The following is a 20,048-nucleotide window of genomic DNA, read 5'->3' on the forward strand; positions in this document are numbered from 1 at the left end:
TACAGGCACGCGCCACCATGCCCAGCTAATTTTTGTATTTTTAGTAGAGACAGGGTTTCACCATATTGGCCACGATTGTCTCGATCTCTTGACTTCATAATCTGCCCGCCTCAGCCTCCAAAAGTGCTGGGATTACAGGGGTATGCCACTGGGCCCGGCCTTCACTAACTCTTTTTAAATATAGATGCTTAATAATCTACCCAATATTACCGAGCACTGTGTAAAGGCAGGAAACCTCGATCTGGGATGATAGTATCAGAGAAGTGCAGAGTTAAAAAGACCCTGGGAGGAGCAATCCCTGCACCTTTGTCACTTCTTGATGAGGAAGGCAAGACCCAGAGAGGTGGAGTTACTAAAATCACGCGTGGGAGAACTGGTTCCAGAACTCAGGCAGTTTCACTTTCCACTCATTTTCATTTCTACTTGATAGCACTCCTCAATTCAAGTCCAAGAGCTCTCCCAGTTGGATTACTTCAATTTGATCTACATGCATGAGATATTTTTACCCCCAAATTTAATATTCTAATTTCTAATGTGTTTATCATGAAACTACGAATATCTTAGTCAATAAGAACATAATGTTTTGCTTTTCACACAAAACTTGAGTAGCAGTTTGAGAAGTAAAAATAGACTTTGACTATAGTATTTGAACCTAGTTCAACTAAACTTCAAATTAACAATTTCAAGGAGCTCAAAGTTTAATTAAAATGCATTATTCCCTTTGGATAAAGCCTCCTTCCATGCGCAGGTTCTGAGTTACTTGTTTGCTTATACTAAACACACACACACACACACACACACACACAAAACACTCATTGAAAAGATAATGGGTTATTTTATTTCATTGAGTGTAATTGTCTGAAATGGCTTCATGATATAATCATATATTAGGGGCCTAGATGAGGCAGTGATAGTCTTGGCCTTCTGCCCATGTTTTCCTCCAGTTTTTCTTGCCTGTAGGATTTCTGCTCCTCAACAAAATCTGTACCTCCCCTCCTCCACCTTCCAATGCCTGGGCTATGTGTTTAACAGATGGTGTTGTTATACAATCACGTTTAAAAGGATTAGAGCAGATCACTGGATTTCAGAATTCCTGACTATCACAGCTGTTTCTCCTCTAAAATGCTTTCACTCAATTAATGTATGCAGGCTACACCTCTGGTCAATCCTTCTTTCCCAATGAACCCCAACATAGAGACCTGAACACATCTACATTTTGAATCAGAAAATGAATTTTGATGCTAGAAATGAAAATACTTATGACTCTATGTATGTATGTGTGCCAGTGACAATATTTGTTGTAAAAAGCCTAAAAACGTATTGGGTGGTTGACGTAGATGTTAGGAAAATCATTCCACACATTATTTCTGCCATCAGATCTGTATATTCCATAACAAAATCCCTCAATCCGTCCATGAGACCATCGTTTTCTTGGGTACACTGCATTCAAATCTGAGTCATTTTTTACATCCACCTTTTCCTTACCTCCTGCCACCTCCTCTCCCTTCCATCACTGCTAATTATTATCAAGGCTTGACTATTTTTCATTTACACTGTTGTGTTAGTTCCTTCCTTTCAATTTCCACTGTCATCACCATACTTCAGGCCGAATTTAGATGAATTTCAATATATTTAAATGGCCAAGGGGTAGCAAGGGAGCAGCGTGTTCCTTTGGTAACCAGTAAGGCACAACAGTGAAAAATGAGAGGTTGGCCACAGTGGCTCACACCTGTAATCCCAGCACTTTGGAAGGTCGAGGCGAGTGGATCACTTGAGGTCAGTAGTTCAAGACCAGCCTGGCCAACATGGTGAAACCCCATCTCTATGACAAATACAAAAATTAGCTGGGCATAGTGGCGCATGCCTGTAATCCCAGCTACTTGGGAGCCTGAGTCAGGAGAATCCCTTGAACTTGGGAGGCGGAGGTTGCAGTGATCCGAGATCATGACGCTGTACTCCAGCCTGGGCAATAGAGTGAGACTCTATCTCTAAATCAGATTTTAAACAGAGGCTGTCCCTTTCCACCATCGTAGAATGCAGTTTCTCAAAATCTTATGGGACTCCACATGACTGTGAGGTAAAGTAGCTCATATTCTGTTCATGATCAGCAAATTGGTTTCCTTTCCTATTCTGAGCCATTTGACCGCATTTTGTAAAAATCCTCTGCCACCCTAGAAAGTGCATGGACATGCAACCCAGTGAAGTAGGTACTATTAGCCCCATCACACCAGATAAAGAAAGAAAAGCTGAAAGCAAATCACTGTTCAAGTGTTACGCTAATCAGTGTTCAATGTTCAATGGGAATCTGAACTCAGATTTCCTTCTCCTGTTCTCACAGACTCTTTAACTTTTTTTTTGAGACAGGGTCTCACTCCTGTTGCCCAGGCTGGAGTGCTGTAGTGCGATCTTAGCTCACTATAGCCTACACTTCCCAGGCTCAGGTGATTCTCCCATCTCAGCCTCCCAAGTAGTTGGGACTGCAGGCATACTCCACCAAGCCTGGTCAATTTTTTGTATTTTTAGTAGAGAAAGACTTTCGCCACATTACCTAGGCTGGTCTCAAACTCCTGGGTTAAAGTTATCCACCTGTCCTGGCCTGCCAAAGTGTTGGGATTACCAGTGTGAGCCACCATGCCCATCGGCTAACTTTAATATAGTTTTTTTAAAAATTGGTTTGATGTTTTCCAAAAAGAAGTGCGGTGTCATCCAATCTTACCCTATAAACTCTGTGTCCATACATATATTGTACATATAAAAAATACACACATGCATAGATGTTTGAGTATATGTATCTGTGCATGAGAGAGATTCCAAAATAATATATTACAATACACACCGTATTTACCCTCTGTGCAGCAGCTGGCATGCTTTGGGCTCTTAATTATTATTAATAATAATTAGTATAATTGCAAAAACATTACCAACATAACAGACTCTATGCCTGCACTTTGCTAGCATTCCTCCGAAGACAAGAAAACTTAGGTAGTCCTGATTGTATACAGAACATCTGTAACGTGCAGAACAGATCATGTGACAACAAATAAATACAAACCAAACCACCTTTTACATGTCTGTGTTTTCAGTTATTTGAGGTGCTGTGTTACTTTATTCTGAGTCAGTCTGGAAGATGAAACAGCTATAATGCACAAAAAGTACACATAAAACCTCACAATCAGCCCTCCTCTGTCTGTGAAAGGCAGCCAGGTTGTGTTAAGAATACGTAAAGAGTGTTTGCTGCTATCTATGAATGGGGCAATGTATACGCCCTGGCATTACTAAAGGTAGATTTCTTAATAGGCTGCACAGTAAAGGTTTTACAGCAGACAGTGAAAACTGGGGGAAGCCAACACTGCCTGGGCTTTTAGATAGAGCTGGTAAACATTTTGGCTCCTGAAATGAGGAGAAAGTGTTCATCTCAAGAGTGTGAAAACCAACCCCATCATAACCCCATCAGAAAGCATTGCTGTCAGTAAGCCTGGCTTCTCAGGGGTGCTCCATTCCCTAATCATGCCAAGTAGTTTGACTGGTTTCCATTCAGCATTTTGAAGGTTTGCCTTTGCATTTGTTTTCTCATAAATTCTGCAGGTAACCAGTTAAAGTGACAAAGTTTGGAATTTTGTTTCTGATCTATTTAGGATGGAGAATTTGAAACAGGGCGGCTGAAAGCCTACAGGTCTGTGAGTGAATTTTAAAAGGATCCTGGGCATAGTGGCTCATGTTTGTAATCCCAACTCCTCGGGAGGCTGAGGCAGGAGGATTGCTTGAGGGCAGGAGTTTGAGACCAGCCTGGGCAACATAGCAAGACGCTGTCTCTACAAAAAATTAAAAAATTAGCCAGGTGGCCAGGCACAGTGGTTCACGCCTGTAATCCCAGCACTTTGGGAGGCCAAGGCGGGCGGATCATGAGGTCAGGAGATCGAGACCATCCTGGCTAACACAGTGAAACACCGTCTCTACTAAAAAATACAAAAAATTAGCCGGGCGTAGTGACGGGCGCCTGTAGTCCTAGCTACTCGGGAGGCTGAGGCAGGAGAATGACCTGAACCCGGGAGGCAGAGGTTGCAGTGAGCCGAGATTGCGCCACTGCACTCCAGCCTGGGTGACAGAGTCAGACTCTGTCTCAAAAAAAAAAAAAAATAAATAAATAATAAAAAAATTAGCCAGGTATGGTGGTATGCACCTGTGGTCCCAGTCACTTAAGAGGCTGAGGTAGGAGGATCACAGGAGCCCAGGAGTTTGAGGCTGCAGTGAGCTATGACTTGTGCCATTGCACTACAACCTGGGTGACAGCGCAAGGATCCTATCTCTAAAAAAAATAAAAAAGTTGCTCCTGCCCCTTCCTGAGTGGGGTGTGCCCAAGCATCACCATGGCAGGAGCCACACAGAGGCAATATTGGACAAAAGAGCGGCTGGTGGGTTTGACACCCTTGTAAAGAATAAATAAAATGCTAGGGCTTAGCAAACTGGTTCTTGGCAAAAGAGAAAAGCACATCTGACTGCTGTAGACCCGGAAGCAGAGCCACCAAGATTATAGGATCGTATTGCCCAAAGTGGGGTGTGGGGTAAAGGCACAGATCCCTCAGCCCCATCTCAGTCATCACAGTATCTGAAGGGGTGCTGTGCATTCAGCCATTATTAACAAGCCCCACAGATAACATGCATGCACACTGAGTCTCAGAGCCCCAGTGGAAAAGCTCAGCACCCTACAACTCATTGTATGGCGTGGTGTGAAGGGCAGCAGTAAGGGCCGCACCTTAAGTGAGGAATCTCGCCCCACACACTCGATCTCTTTATCAGGATCTACAATTGATAAACACACCCAGGTGAGCTGTTTGCACACTTGGCAGGGAAACACTGCTCTAGAGGACTCATTCTGAAAGTGCTGCACACCAGAATCACCAGGGTCACTTAAAACTTATCACTGTAGTCTGTGCTCCAGCCCGGAGAGGCTAATTTAATTGGTTTGGAAGGTGGCCTGAGCATTCAGAATTTTTTAAAGCTTTCCAGGTGATTTTAATGTGCAGCCAAGGTTGCAAACCCCTGTTTATAAAGGATGATGTGATAGATTTCAGATGGAGGAAGTCAATTTGTTGAAGAGATTGTGAAACTCAGAAGGCACAGTAATCTATGTTGTAGCAAACCCCCGTCAACTCCAGTGGGGATGGCAGCATGTTCAAGAGGCTGAAAAACAGAGCCAGCAAGTGAGACATGAGGTTTCACTGAGGATCCATGTACAGGGGAGAGAGTCCAGGGGTAGAAGGCTGGGCAAGAGAACTGCAACCACTTGCAAAAGGCATGCAGTTTGTAAAGCACCTTCACTTACTACCCTCCCACTGACGACCTCCACCTGGCAATCTTCATTAATCCAAAAACAAAGGACCTCAATCCCCTCCACGGCCCGCATTCATTGGGACAGTCTCGGGTCTCAGGTCTTTCTCATAGACAAGGAATGGATCTCTGGGATGGCCACTCCCAGATTCCCTAGCTTGGATTTCCCAACCACATTGGAGTGTGTGTGCTACCCAGGGTCATTTTGGGGTATGCTGACATTATTGCTCTCAGGTGCATTTACTTCACAATCAAAAGGCAAAGTGCTTTTGATTTGAAAAAGCAGGACCCCAGAGTGAAAGAAAATTGTTTCTTTTTAAGTTCTAAAAAGCACTGGTTTGGAAATTCACAAAACCAATCTTGGAGGCCTAGAACATACAGTTTATCAAATAAACTAGAGGGTTTAGAAAGCAGGCCACCCAATTACCTTTAGGGGAAAGAGGGCTTTTGTTGCTTCCCAGGCAAAACATAACAAAGACTGCAGCTCAATCGAGCTGGAGCAGTGAGATGCCTGGGTGGAAACTGGCAACAGCTAATGAAAATCTAGGTAGATAAGCCTGAGGGAAATCACAGGAACCTGCATACCCAACCCGTGCATGTCTGAGTCCTAACAGTGGCTCAGAAGCATTTGTTAAAAGGGGACTGAAGAGGCTAACAGAAGATGAAGAGGGCCCAGGATACAGGGAACTTTTGAGCAGAGGTCACTACAGAGACAATAGAACTAGCCACAGAAGCTTGAGCAATGCCCCAAAGACCACAAGGGACTGAGCTACCCTTTAGTCTGAAGCCAATAATAGTAGATGATGAGTGTGAGCCAGATAGCTCTTCCCAATTACTGGACAACAGGTAAACCCTTTTCTATTCCATTCCTTGAGAGGGTGGCTACACAGGGTGGAGGAAAAGAGTCTTTTTTTGTTTTTTCTGAGATGGAGTCTCGCTCTGTTGCCCAGGCTAGAGTGCAGTGGCACGATATTGGCTCACTGCAACCTCCGCCTCCTGGGTTCAAGCAGTCCTTCTGCCTCAGCTCCCTGAGTAGCTGGGACTACAGGTGCATGCCACCATGCCTGGCTAAGGTGTCTTGAATCTGAGTAAATAGTTACCTAAATAAGACTAAGTCTAAACCTAGAAGTGATTGCAAGATTAACATTCTCTACCATGGTGGAAATGGAGGCTTTGAAAGCTAAGTGGAATTCATTTCTAGAAAAATGAAGAAAGTTACATGTCTGATTCCTGAATTACGCCTGTAGCTTTCAATCAACTGTACTAGTTAAGGGAATCTAGTCACCTGCCTATAAGGCAGTTTCTTCTCTATAGGTCCTGGGATCTTGCTATCAAGTTAAAAAGGCTTCTTTGACTGGCATTCTTTTTGCTAAAGGATGAAGATCAGGGAAAAATGTTGTAGAATCATGAATCACAAGACATCCATATTCCTATTTGAGAGACAGAATTAGGGCTAGAACATATGTCTACTAAGATGCATAGATGAACTCTGAAAGCCTCAAGACTCTCTTGACGGATGAATTCAACCAAGCAGCATGGACAGGCCTGCCTTAGTAAAGAACATTTACTTCAGAGACAAGACGCACTGCACTGACATGTCTGATTATTATAGTTTGCATCAGACTGAGCAGATGAAGTTGTTGACTAGCAAATGGCCTCAAGTGAATATTTCTGATTGTTAAGGGAAGAAAAAGACATAATTAGGTGATCGGCTGGGTGCAGTGGTTCACGCCTGTAATCCCAGCATTTTGGGAGGCCGAGGTGGGCAGATCATGAGGTCAAGAGATTGAGACCATCTTGGCCAATACGGTAAAATGCCATCTCTATTAAAACTACAAAAATGAGCTGATCGTGGTGGCACACGCCTGTAGTCCCAGCTACTCAGGAGGCTGAGGCAGGAGGATCACTGGAACCCAGGAGGTGGAGGTTGCAGTGAGCTGAGATCATGCCACTGCACTCCAGCCTAAGGAAAGAGTGAGACTCTGTCTCAGAAAAAAAAAAAAAAAAAAAGAAAAAAAGAGGTAATTGATTACTAACATTGCATAGACTTTAGCTTTCTTTTCCTTTCCTGCTGCTCTTAATTTTTTTCTCCCCGAAGGGAATATTCCTGGGGAAAAAAGTTGACTCATGCTACTCTCCTTCCTGGCTCTCATTTGGGACATGTTTAGCCTTCGAAGGAAGTCGAAGGGCCGGCTATGTGATGGATACATCCTCTATTTCCTTTGCCTCATCGAAGGCACAGCCTTTCTATCAATTTCCCTGGTACTAAGGATGGGAAGGAAATCTATGACTACCATAATAAATAGCAATAACTTTCTAAGTGTTTACCTAAAATGCAACCCAGGAGTTGAATTTCATTAATCACCCTGACATTTTTGGGGTAGGAATTACATAAGCGACCTAGATTTTTGAATTATTTTAAATTTGGATATGTTTTATCTACAAACCTCCCCCAGTAATAACAACTAACTACCATTGATTAGCATAATGTAACCTGAGAAAATAAATTTAACTAGATATTCTTGCAATTGCCACAGGTAGAAAGCATTAGTATACAGTATAACACCACATCCACTTTGAGTCCACTACGACGTCTCCATTAGTGTTATAAAAGGTTTATGGCAAATTTATAATATTATGCTATGGTATCCTTTCTGTCTAACCCCAGAGGAGAGAAGAAAGCCAAAGTCCTGAGATTAATGATGTATATTTAGGCAGTCAGCTTACTGAATGCTGCCCCAAACCAAAAAATAGCTCTACATACGGAAAATTCCCAATTAGGGGAGGGGCTGGTGGAAAAGACAAGGTTGTTATAAGTAGTTGAAGCTGTCATTTAACTATTAATGACTTCTAAATAGTTATTGAAACCATCTTAAACATAAAAGTGAAAATCAAACCATCAAACCAAGAAGTCTGATGTTCTCTGCTAAATAATCTGGACAGTGAAATAATCTCTTAAGACAAATCAATATCTTCATCTAGCACGCACAAAACATAAATGATCTGTGCCTTATGTCTTTCCATGTGCCTTCAATATGAGGGAATTAGGTAAATCAAGAATAGTTTATGATTCCTATCATAAATCAGTTCTTTTTTCCTCCACTTTAAAATGTTCAGTCTATCTTTGGAAAATCACAGAATATGGCTGGAAGAGAAACATATATTATATTTTTGAGACACAGTCTCACTTGGTCACCCAGGCTGGAGTGCAGCAGTGTGATCTCGGCTCACTGCAACCTCTGCCTCCCGGGTTCAAGTGATTCTCGTACCTCAGCCTCTCCAGCAACTGGGACTACAGGCATGCACCACCATGCCCAGCTAATTTTTGTATTATTAGTAGAGACGGGGTTTTACCATGTTGACCAGGCTGGTCTCGAACTCCTGACCTCAACTCACCTTGGCCTCCTAAATACTGGGATTACAGGCGTGAGCCACTATGATGGACCAAGCTGGAAGATATTTATACTTTAAAAACATGAGCTTCATGACAGAAATGTTGAGGTTCTTACTATAATAGGAACTATGAGCTCAAAAGGGTTAAAATAATTTGTTCCAGAAAGGATGCAAGCCATCTGTGTCAGTGCCAGCCATGGTATTGAGGAGTTTCAAATGAAAACTTGGGTTGTGAAGTTGACAGGTTTTATGTACAATGCAGATTTTTAAGCCATTTTCCTTTCTATCATTGTCTCTTGACAGGAGAAGGAAGCGGTGTTTGTCTTTCTTCAAATTCTCATGAAAGTCGCTCTGGAATCATACTTTTAAAAAGCCTGTAGCACACTTAAGCTTCAGCCTCATCTGTAGAAGAAAACTGCCTTTGCATGATGCATTTTCCAGAAAATGGACTCTTTTCGGGACGTAGACTCTCACGTGGGAAAAGAAAGAAAACCTTACCTGGGTAATCATTCTTGTCTATGTCTGAATCTCCTCTTAAAGTAAAGCCAAATCCAGAAGGGACAGCGTGTGAGGCCCACACTCCTTGCAGAACTTGGGAAGGCTTGGTGTTTAAGCCGTCTTTGTTCCCATTATAAATGAGCACTTTGCCTCTTTGATCCTTGCCTGCAAAAGGCACGCCGATGGCAATGTCTAAAAAACAGACATAAAAACATATTTTATGTGTATATGTATTTAATTCTTCATTTATTCATTTTAGAGACAGGACCTCACTCTGTCACCCAAGCTGGAGTGCAGTGGTGGGATCACGGCTCACTGCAGCCCCAAACTCCCAGACTCAACGGATCCTCCTGCCTCAACTTCCCTAGGAGCTGGGACCACAGGTACGTACCACCATGTCAGGCTAATATATATAATATATATAGTTGGTGTTTTTTTGTTTGTTTGTTTTGTTTTTTTGAGCAATGGGTCCTTGCTTTATTGCCCAGGATGGTCTGGAATTCCTGGTCTCAAGTGCTCACCCCACCTCAGCCTCCCAAAGTGTTAGGATTAAAGGCATGAGCCACTGTGCCTGGCCATAGAGACATTTCTTAAGTACAGAAGAAATGTTCAGAAATAGAGTTTAGTACACTCAAAAAGCAGTATCAAACTCTAGAGAGCTTATAATGTTTTTCATGAAAATTCTGTAGTACTGCTGCAATGACAAATTATTTGTTACCTTTTATCCATCCAACAAATATTTATTAAGAGCCTCCAGGGCCTGGCGCGGTGGCTCACGCCTGTAATCCCAGCACTTTGGGAGGCCGAGGCAGGTGGATCACGAGGTCAGGAGATTGAGACCATCCTGGCTAACACAGTAAAACCCCATCTCTACTAAAAATACAAAAAATTAGCCGGGTGCCTGTAGTCCCAGCTCCTCGGGAGGCTGAGGCAGGAGAACGGTGTGTACCCGGGAGGCAGAGTTTGCAGTGAGCCGAGATCACACCACTGCACTCCAGCCTGGGTGACAGAGAGAGACTCCATCTCAAATAAAAAAAAAAGAGCCTACAAGGTGCTGAATGTAGTGAATACAATAGCAAATTACACACTCAAAGCTCCTGCTTTTAGGAAATTTATATTCTAGTACAAGTAATAGACAATTTGCATAGAGAAAAATAATCAAATTATCAAAAGCAATAAATGCGATGTAGAGAATCTTTTTTTTTTTTTTAGATGGAGTCTCACTCGGTTGCCCAGGCTGGAGTGAAGTAGCATGATCTTGGCTCACTGCAGACTCTGCCTCCCAGGTTCAAGTGATTTTCCTGCCTCAGCCTCCCAAGTAGCTGGGACTACAGGCATGCTCCATCATGCCCAGCTAATTTTTGTGTTTTTTTAGTAGAGACAGGGTTTCACCGTATTGTCCAGGCTGGTCTTGAACTCCTGACCTCAAAAGATCCGTCCACCTCGGCCTCCCAAAGTGCTGGGATTATAGGTGTGAGCCATAACGCCTGAACAAGAGTCTTAAAACTAGTGATTTGATGGAGAGTGATCAGATTGTTGTTTTTAGATTAGGTGGTCAGAATATGTGTCTCTGTGACTGGCACTGAAACTGAAATCTAGAAACAGGAAGCAACCAACAGTGTGAAAGTCAGACAGAATAGCATCCAAGCAACTGCTGCACAAAGGCCCAAAGGCAGAAGGAGTGTCGTCCATTGGAGAAACAGCCAGAGGCGTTCCACATAGAAACTCAGTGAGTGACAGAGCCAGATCCGATCACAGATCCTGGGGCTGGGTGGACCAGGTGAGGTAGATTTGCTGGGTAATTAGGAGATCCTTTTTCCAAAAGAAAGGAAAAAATCTCATTTTGAAAGATTATTTCATTTAATGATTACTTCGTCCCATGAATGAATAGGCAAGACCCTTTCTATAGTTGAGGACAGTGGGAAACCTGGAGAGTGTCACCTGACTCACATCGATATGCCATTTACCTTCCACATGTTTTGTCAAGATTGTTCCTGAACAATAAACGTGAGTACCCAGTTGTATTTGAAGAAGAGTTCTAATAACACCATTCGCATCTTAGTCCCCACGGTGGGTTGCAGCATGTGTTTTCATTTTTGGTTCCATTCCTCTTTCTTCCTGGGTACATGTGGATAAGACTGAATAAACTGAGACTCAGTCTTCATGACGTTAATGAGACTGATAAATCTACTTTTTCTGAACAAGTAAAGAGAGACTATCTAGACCAGGCACAGTAGCTCACACCTGTAATCCCAGCACTTTGGGAGGCCGAGGTGGGTGGATCACGAGGTCAGAAGTTCAAGACCAGCCTAGCCAAGATGGTGAAACCTCGTCTCTACTCAAAAATGCAAAAATTAGCCAGGCGTGGTGGTGGGCACCTGTAATCCCAGCTACTCGGGAGGCTGAGGCAGAGAATTACTTGAACCTGGGAGGTGACACTGCAGTGAGCCAAGATCGTGCCACTGTACTCTAGCCTGGGTGACAGAGAAAGACTCTGTCTCAAAAAAAAAAAAAATCTAAAAATTCAGATTTTTGTAGAAAATAAAGATATTGTCCTGTGTCATGTGAAAAGGAACACTTTCTTAACTTTCTCTAAGTCAGTGCCTTGACTTCCATCCCCTTGTTTACTCTCAGTGAATTTGACATTATTTTACCTGCTTTATATACTCAAGGACACCAAAGCTCAGAGAAGCTAGGACCTCCATTTATGTCATTTAGAATGCTTCTTTCATCTTTTAAAAATACTATTAAAGGTTTGAGAGAAAAGACAAATAGAAGAAACTATGATTTTAAAAGACAACTCCATAGATAATTTAGCACTGTTTATTTTACTTGAGTGATCAGGAATAGAGCAGCTTCAGAAAGCAGCAAGTCACTTAAAGGTAAGCTTGTCTTTACAAAAATTTCCCTGCAACCATAAGCTTTTTACATGTACTTTGTTTTATGGTACTTTAAAAATTACTAACCATATGTTGCTGAGAACTTTTTTCAAAGAATGTATGAGTACAGTAACATTTGCCAAATATACTAATGAATACTAATCCGATGTGAATACTTCCAAGGCTACTTTGTTAGAGCAAGTTCCTCTTACTTCCTTGACTTCAATCAAGAAATTCATTATACTTGGTTCTTAACTTAAAAGTCCTGAAAATGTATGCCAACTTTTGTGTGAAGGTATGTGTTTTTCTGAGGAGAGGGTACTTGGAGGGGTTTCATAAATTCTAAACTAAAGAACGACAAGCCTAAGCTAGGAGTTTAATACTACTTGGTTGCAAATATTGAAACTAAGGTGAAGCTTACATGCCAATTAAAATTCAGCATAACCTATATATAACCCATATAGGCTAATCAGAAGCCAGGATACTTGCTAATATATCAACATGTATTTATTTGTCTTGACATATAGAAGGTTTTCTAGCTATCTTTAAGTCACCAAATCCAAACATCAATTTTAAAAATAATTCCTGCCACTACTGAGAACTATTACAGGATCGCCAACATCAAACGTGAGAAAATCGCTTGGACTTCAGAGCAGTGACTATTTCTGTATTAACTTTGGCGTTAAAGTTTTAATTCTTAAAATTTAATAAGAAATATTTCTGTGAGTAAACAGCACTTATAAGTAGAGAAGTCTAAGGTCGAACATTCGAGATGTTATTTTGAAGTTCGCAGACACTTAAAGGTACTTATTTCTATTGTAACCTGGAGTGCCTGTAGCCTTCCAATGTCTCTTAAAATTCATTTAGAGGTTTTCAAAATGTAGTAATACCCTCAAACCATTACCCAGAGCTCTGAAGACTGAGCTTTGAGGTAGTATGGTTTTGTCATTGCTTAATGAGGTTTTTCTGAAGTTTCTGATAACTGAATGTGTCTTCTACAAGGAGATCAATGATACTACATTTAGGATTGAAGCAAATTATGTTACAGATTTTCCCTCTGTGTCGCATTGTAATCTTGTGAGATTTGAAATAAAAATTTTCAGAAAGGTGAGAAGGGAAATTTCTGTGTAATATTATATTAGTCAAAACGTATAAACTTAAAGCTGCCTTGCGATTTGTGATAGTTTATTAAAAATCAGTCATAATAATAACTGTACCCACACACACCCTACTGAATACTTTAAAACAGGCATGGCTTCCTTTATGCAGTGGTGACGACACATAAATGACTTCCACACTTTGGTTCACATTACCATTGTATCCATCTTGGTTCAGGTCTCCTAAGTGCGCCATAGCACTTCCGAATCTCCCAAATGTCTCGGTGCCAGTAAGGATCTGGGGGTCTCTGAAGAGGAGGGAGCTCACTTGCAAATACAGGTAGATTTGCCCTACTTCTCTGGGGTTGCTCTCAAATTCACGTTCCATAAAGAGAGGTGCCCCAACCAGGACATCATCCAGTCTGTAAGGAACAAAGAAAGCAGCTCAGCGCACTGGCAGAGAGGAGAGTCATTTTGGGTGTATTTGTAATCAACTAGACTAGTACATTTCCATTGGTACTTTTCCTTCTCTGAGGGTTATTTTACAGTCATCAGATTGCTTTCACTGCTTTGTTACATCTATGGAATCGCATGCTGTAAGAAAATAAGAGTTGTTAAATTATCACACTGAACATTTTAGCTATGTTAAAAATGTCTACTTTAAAAAAACCACAGATATTTCACCATTTTCAGCTTTTTAGTGCATTTCCAGAACCTCTGCTTGCACAAAGAAAACATATCAAGAAAGAACAAAATAGCTTTTTGTAAAAATAGATTAGAGTTTGTCTGCAATTAATATAACTGTACATTTAAATTATTCAGTTTTTATGCAACAATGTTTAAAATCAATTTTGTCCTTTCCTTTCCTTTTGTTAGCTCACTTTAAATAAAACAGAGATAAGAGAGGTATATCAAGCTGGTTAGAAAGGTAGCAAACAACTTCTCAGCCCAAATACAAATTTATATTCTTTGCATACATAGATTATAGCAAAAAAACTAATATGTAATTTTTAAGGTTAAAAAAAATTCAAGAGATATTCAGGCAAATTATTTAGAGATAAAGATATAACCACCTGGAGAAAAAATAAAACAGTGGTTACAGGTGTTTCCTTCACAGAGCCAGGTGGGCAGGAAGAGGACTAGAATGGGAAACTTCACTATAAGCCTTCTAAGTGATTTGATTTTTTAAAAATGTATAATGTATGATTTGTATTTTTAAATTTTAAAAGTCACACCAACCAAAATTTATATATACATACATAATTTGACCTAAATTAATGGCCTCTACTAAAGTTTGTCTACAGATGCAATGTCTTGGCAGATGCAGTAATCTCAAGAGCGACCTGAGGCAGGAACATATATTTGCATTTGACTTTTATGCCTATGTAGATTAGGTAATATGCTGAAGTTTGCCAAACAAACTGATTAAAATATTATTAGTATAATTTAGTTATAATAATTCATGTATATGAATGATATATAACAATGTATATTAATACATTAATGTATGAAATATATAAAATTAATTATATAAATGGATTATATTATATAAATATAAAGGTCAAGAAACAATACTATATTCATATGCAATATATTAATACCTAAAAATTAAGATATATCAATAACATTAGTAACATAAAATCAGTAATATGTATAAATAACACATTAATAACAGATTCCATATCAAATGGCTCATATACATCTTTAATATAGTTTACATCAAAAGTCAGGGACGAGGTGGGAACAGTTACTGAGAACAAGAAATTTTCTTTAAGATCTGAGCAGTCTACAAGACACTCCAACATCACTCTGACCTACCCTCTCTCCAATTTCTGGCCTTCCCTGTGATATTTATCTATTGTCTTCAGTCTGAATCAAAAGACATCCTGTGTTCTTCCTATGTTTAAGGTACTTTGATAAGTGGCTTTAATGCAATGATGACTATTAGGTCAACCAATTCATTCCCTAATAACTTACAAATGAGGTTAAATGACTACCCATATTACGATAAACAAGGCAGATTGGGAAAAATAATATGAGACAATGAAATTAATTCTGGGTACCCTGGACCAGGGAGAGGCTGGGTGCTTGGAGGAAACTAAGGAAGGTTCCATGGAGGAGATGGGTTTGAACCTGGGTGGGATCCTGAGGTGTGTTCTCCAGGTGGAGGTGTTGTGAGCCAAACCAAGTGTCCCTGAGTAGAGTGAGGGTACAGTGAGTGTCTAGACATGCTTGGTGCCAGGGGCATTCCAACAAATTTAATTGTAAAAGTAAAATGTACAAAGAATTCTTAAAAATTAACCCCATGAAGAAAAAAATATGTAACAATAACATATATCATCATTACATATTATATACTATATATTGTTACAATCAATATTATATGTACATGATATACAATAAGAAAATAAGCCAGTTAAAAATTGGGCAAGACCAGGCACAGTGGCTCATGCCTGTGATCCCAGCACTTTGGGAGGCCGAGGTGGGCAGATCATGAGGTCAGGAGTTTGAGACCAGCCTGGCCAATATGGTGAAACTCCCGTCTCTACTAAAAATACAAGAAGTAGCTAGGCATGGTTGTGCATGCCTGTAGTCCCAGTTACTCAGGAGGCTGAGGCAGGAGAATTGCTTGAACCCGGGAGGCGGAGTTTGCAGTGAGCTGAGCTCGCACCACTGGACTCCAACCTGGGCGACAGAGTGAGACGCCATCTTAAAAAAAAAAAAAATTGGGCAAAAGATGTGAATGGACACCTCATTAAAAAAGATAGATGGCAAGCAAGCTTATGAGTAGACACTCAATATAATATGTCATTAGGAATTGTGAATTAAAACCACAATGAGATACAACTACACATCTCTTAGAATGGCTAAAATCCAAAATGCTGATGGTACCAAACATTGGCAAGGATGTAGAACAACTGTAATTAATTGCTAATGGGAATACAAAATGATAGTCACTTTGGAAGACAGTCTAGCAGTTCCTTACAAAGCTAAACAAAGGCTTACCACACAATCACAAAATTATACTCCTTGGGAGTTACTCAAATGCATTTAAAACATATACATATAAAAATATGCACAAAAATGTGCATAGAATAATTGCCCAAACTTGGAGGCAACCAAGACAGTCTCCAATAGGTGACTGGATAAGCAAATCGTGGTACATCACACAATGTAATGATATTCAGCAATGAAAAGAAATAAGCTATCAAGCCATCAAAAGACATGGAGGAACCTTAAATGTACATTGTTAAGTTAAGCCAATCTGAAGAGGCTACCTGCTGTATGATTCCAATTGCATAACACTCTGGAAAAGACACAACTATGAAGGCAGCAAAAAAAAAAAAAAAAAAATCACACACCTGGGTTCATGTTATAGGCAACCCAACAGTGTGCATAAGTTACTATGTTTTTAATATGTCCCCCAAATTTCATGTATTGGACACTTAATCTTCAGATACATGTGTTAATGGCATTTGGAGGTGAAACTTTTAGAAGGTAATTAGGATTAGATAAGGCCATCAAGGCAGAGCCCTAATATGGACTTGTGAATTTATAAGAAGAGGAAAGGAATACAGAGCTGAAACCTCTTGCCCCCGTCGACATGTGATGCCTGGCACCTCCTCAGGACTTTGCAGAGGGTCGCCAGCAGCAAGAAGGCCCTCACCAGAGACGGCCCCTTGACCTAGGACTTCCAGCCTCCAGAAGTATAAGAAATACATTTCTTTTCTTTATAAATCGTCCAGTCTCTGGTACTCAGTTATAGCAACAAAAAACAGGCTAAGCCATGTATTGCTTTAACATAGAAACTTTTCTGTTTCTTTATTTTTCCCCAGTAGTACACGTTGCATGCTAATGCTCATGACTGATATTCAGAATTTAGTTATTTATTAAAAGAATACAGATTAGTGGACTAGATAGTAGATATCAAATCAGCCTAATTGTTTGATAGGTAAGAACTAATGTCACTTCAGTTACATTACAGAAATTAATTTACAAACTCTTTATGGTTTAATTTTTTAGATTTTTCTACCTAATTCAATCATAATGATATGTCCTGTATGAATGAACATACTTGCACTAAATCTAGCATAAAAATATAGTTCCCTAAGCTGTTTCCTTTCAACTGGATTTTTCTGTAAATTATTCTCAAGTTAACCACTAAGAATCTGTTTAAATTTGGCTCCTTTTGGTCCTACAGAGGTTAGAAACAATGGTAGTATAGAAAGTATCCAATGGATTAAATTGTAATTCAGTGAATTTCTGAAGTAGTATAACTACTATAAGGCTCAAAAGCCATAAGAAATGAAAACATATTTGCTTGTTTACGCACGAGATGAAAAATACCATCTCCATTTGTTGTTAACAAGTTTGTTCAGAAATTCCTAACAAAGCTTACATTGACAGAGTTCGTAGCAATGGAAGTCTTAAGATAGTGAAACTGAAGATAATCTCCACAGCTTGTTTATATTTTCAAAACTGTCACAGGCTTGATAGTATTAACCATCAACCAGCATGCACACAACTGTTAAGTCTAAATGTTTGCTGTCCATTCAATCATACTGGGAGAATTTTTCTTAATAGAAAAGTATTGGGGAAAATTTCTACCAGTTAATTTATTTGGTCACTTACTGACGCTGTCTTTTTTTTTTTTTTTTTCCTGATGTTGAGATTTTGGAGCTCTTTTAGGGACCTTGTTTTTGTTGCCTAGTTTTCAAAGAATATATGTTTTCCAACAATGTTCACTAGATAGCCTTGTGCACAAATGTACTTAACTATCTCCAGCTTGGGGAAAGGAGAGTCTGGTTCAAGCCCATAAATGTGTGTGTGCAGGGAAGTCCTGACTCCTGAACCATTAGCAATGACCTAACCAAGTGATTTTTTTAAACCCTATGAAATATATTATATATATATCATCCTTGTTGTAATTTCAAACTTCACTTGAGTTGTCTATCTTTCACCTTTCTTTGGCCAGTCTCAATTACTTCCAGGGCATACTTATATATAACAGGACTTTGAATTTACATAACATCTAAGTAATTAAAAACAGCAAATGATATACTGAGAATCTGTGGGTACTTTACCTTTATGAATGGTGTTAGTAAATTAATGCAAATATCCTTCAACGTACTCTAAAGAATTCAGAAAATACTATGTAATAAAAAAATAGTATGCATAGCAATTTTTAAGAACATCAAGAAGGAAATTATTACTTTAAAACAGTTATGTGTTTGTTACTACCATATTATTTTGATCAACAGGAAGCCAATGAGGTCCTTTTCTCATAATATTTTTTTTCCTTCACGTGGCAAAAAAAAAAAAGTACTATAAACATTGTCACAAAACTTCACTATAGACTAGAATGCGCATGTTTCCAGGAAGGACGGTGCCCTGCAGGGCATAAGGCAAAACTTGGGCAAAGTCCTGAGGATTCAAAACAGGAGTGGCCCGTGGAAGAGAACACACGGAGTGAATCCGTACAGCAGGGGAAGAGCCCCTGCTGCTTGTGTGACCGTCAGTGGGGAGAAATGTGTCTGTGCATATATGAAAGGCTACAGTGGGATTTTTTTTTTTCGCCTTGATTTTGAGATTTTGAAGCTTTTTTAGAAACCTTGTTTTTGGAAGCATTACAAAAACTGGATGGCATGCTATGTCTGGCCTTCAAGTTCTTTAGCTATTTTCTTTCCAAACGACTAAAAGGCTGTGATTACAATTACAGTCCACCCAAGTTGGAAATCTTGAATGGCAGTCCTAGTAGCTACTTTAAAAATTTTTTTAAATTTTTTATTTTTTTGAGATGGAGTTTCGCTCTGTCACCCAGGCTGGAGTGCAGTGGTGCCATCTCAGCTCACTGAAAGCTCTGCCTCCCAGGTTCACGCCATTCTCTTGCCTTAGCCTCCCAAGTAGCTGCGACTACAGGTGCCCGCTACCACGCCCAGCTAATGTTTTATATTTTCAGTAGAGATGGGGTTTCACTGTGTTAGCCAGGATGGTCTTGATTTCCTGACCTCATGATCTGCCTACCTCGGCCTCCCAAATTAGCTATTTTTACAACTTAAATAACTGAAGATGAAGGCAATTTATTTTTAAATTAACTGCTTTCAGGATAAGATTGGCATTCAACTGTAACTTCAAAATACATGCAGAGTGCAAGCACTGCCATCTCCCTCCACTGCTGTTGCTTTGACAGAGTCATTTCACTGCCCTCCAAGCCGCTCTCCTGCCTCCCCTGGTGCATGGAAGTAGGGTTCCAGAAGGCTCTGTGACCATCTAGAGCTGGTAGACAGAGCACAGCTGATAACATGAAGCCTGAGCAGGTACTGCTCACCTGGAATCCCCATGGCTCACAGGACGTTGTAACAAGTTGGAAATGGACTTGTTCTAGTCCATGGCAGAGTTTGTGTGCACTGTGTGCAGTGGTCTGGAGTAAATGCAGTGACCTGCACACCTTCACGATCCAGCTCCCTGGGGTTCTCGCTCCACAGCTCTCCGCGGGTTCTTGAATATGCCTGGAGCTCCCACCTCAGGGAATACACAGCTTTTGTTCTTCCACAGGGAACACTCCTTCCTCCCTCCCCCTTAGATCACCATGGCTGGTCTTCACCTCCCTTAGGTGTTTCCTTAGCTGGCTTCTTAACCCTAAGACCGTCATGATCTACCCAATTGGGGATTGTATCCCTTCAAATACTCCCTATCTCCCCTCTCTTTCTATTTTAACAAGTTTAATGAATAGACTTTACTTTTTAGGGCAGTTTTAGATTGTTTAGATGCAAAGCAAATTTGAGCAGAAAGTACAGAATTCTCCCATTACCCTCTCCCTAACCTGCAACCTCCCACACCACCACGTCAGAGG

The 20,048-nt window shown here is 40.4% G+C and overlaps 1 protein-coding gene across 2 annotated transcripts in view; it reads right to left on the bottom strand.

Annotated features, from left to right (window-relative positions):
• The window catches only part of ITGA8 (integrin, alpha 8), a 205,515-nt gene that overhangs the window by 120,273 nt on the left and 65,194 nt on the right, over nt 1-20,048 (bottom strand). For both annotated transcript variants that reach the window (XM_011934275.1, XM_011934276.1), the window contains 2 exons: nt 13,412-13,617; nt 9,220-9,411 (listed from right to left, as the gene is read on the bottom strand). In XM_011934275.1, coding sequence (XP_011789665.1) covers nt 9,220-9,411; nt 13,412-13,617 — 398 coding nt within the window. The remainder of the gene's footprint in view (nt 1-9,219; nt 9,412-13,411; nt 13,618-20,048) is intronic.

This window comes from Colobus angolensis, unplaced genomic scaffold (genome assembly GCF_000951035.1).
Source record: "Colobus angolensis palliatus isolate OR3802 unplaced genomic scaffold, Cang.pa_1.0 Scaffold133, whole genome shotgun sequence".
NCBI lineage: Eukaryota > Metazoa > Chordata > Mammalia > Primates > Cercopithecidae > Colobus > Colobus angolensis.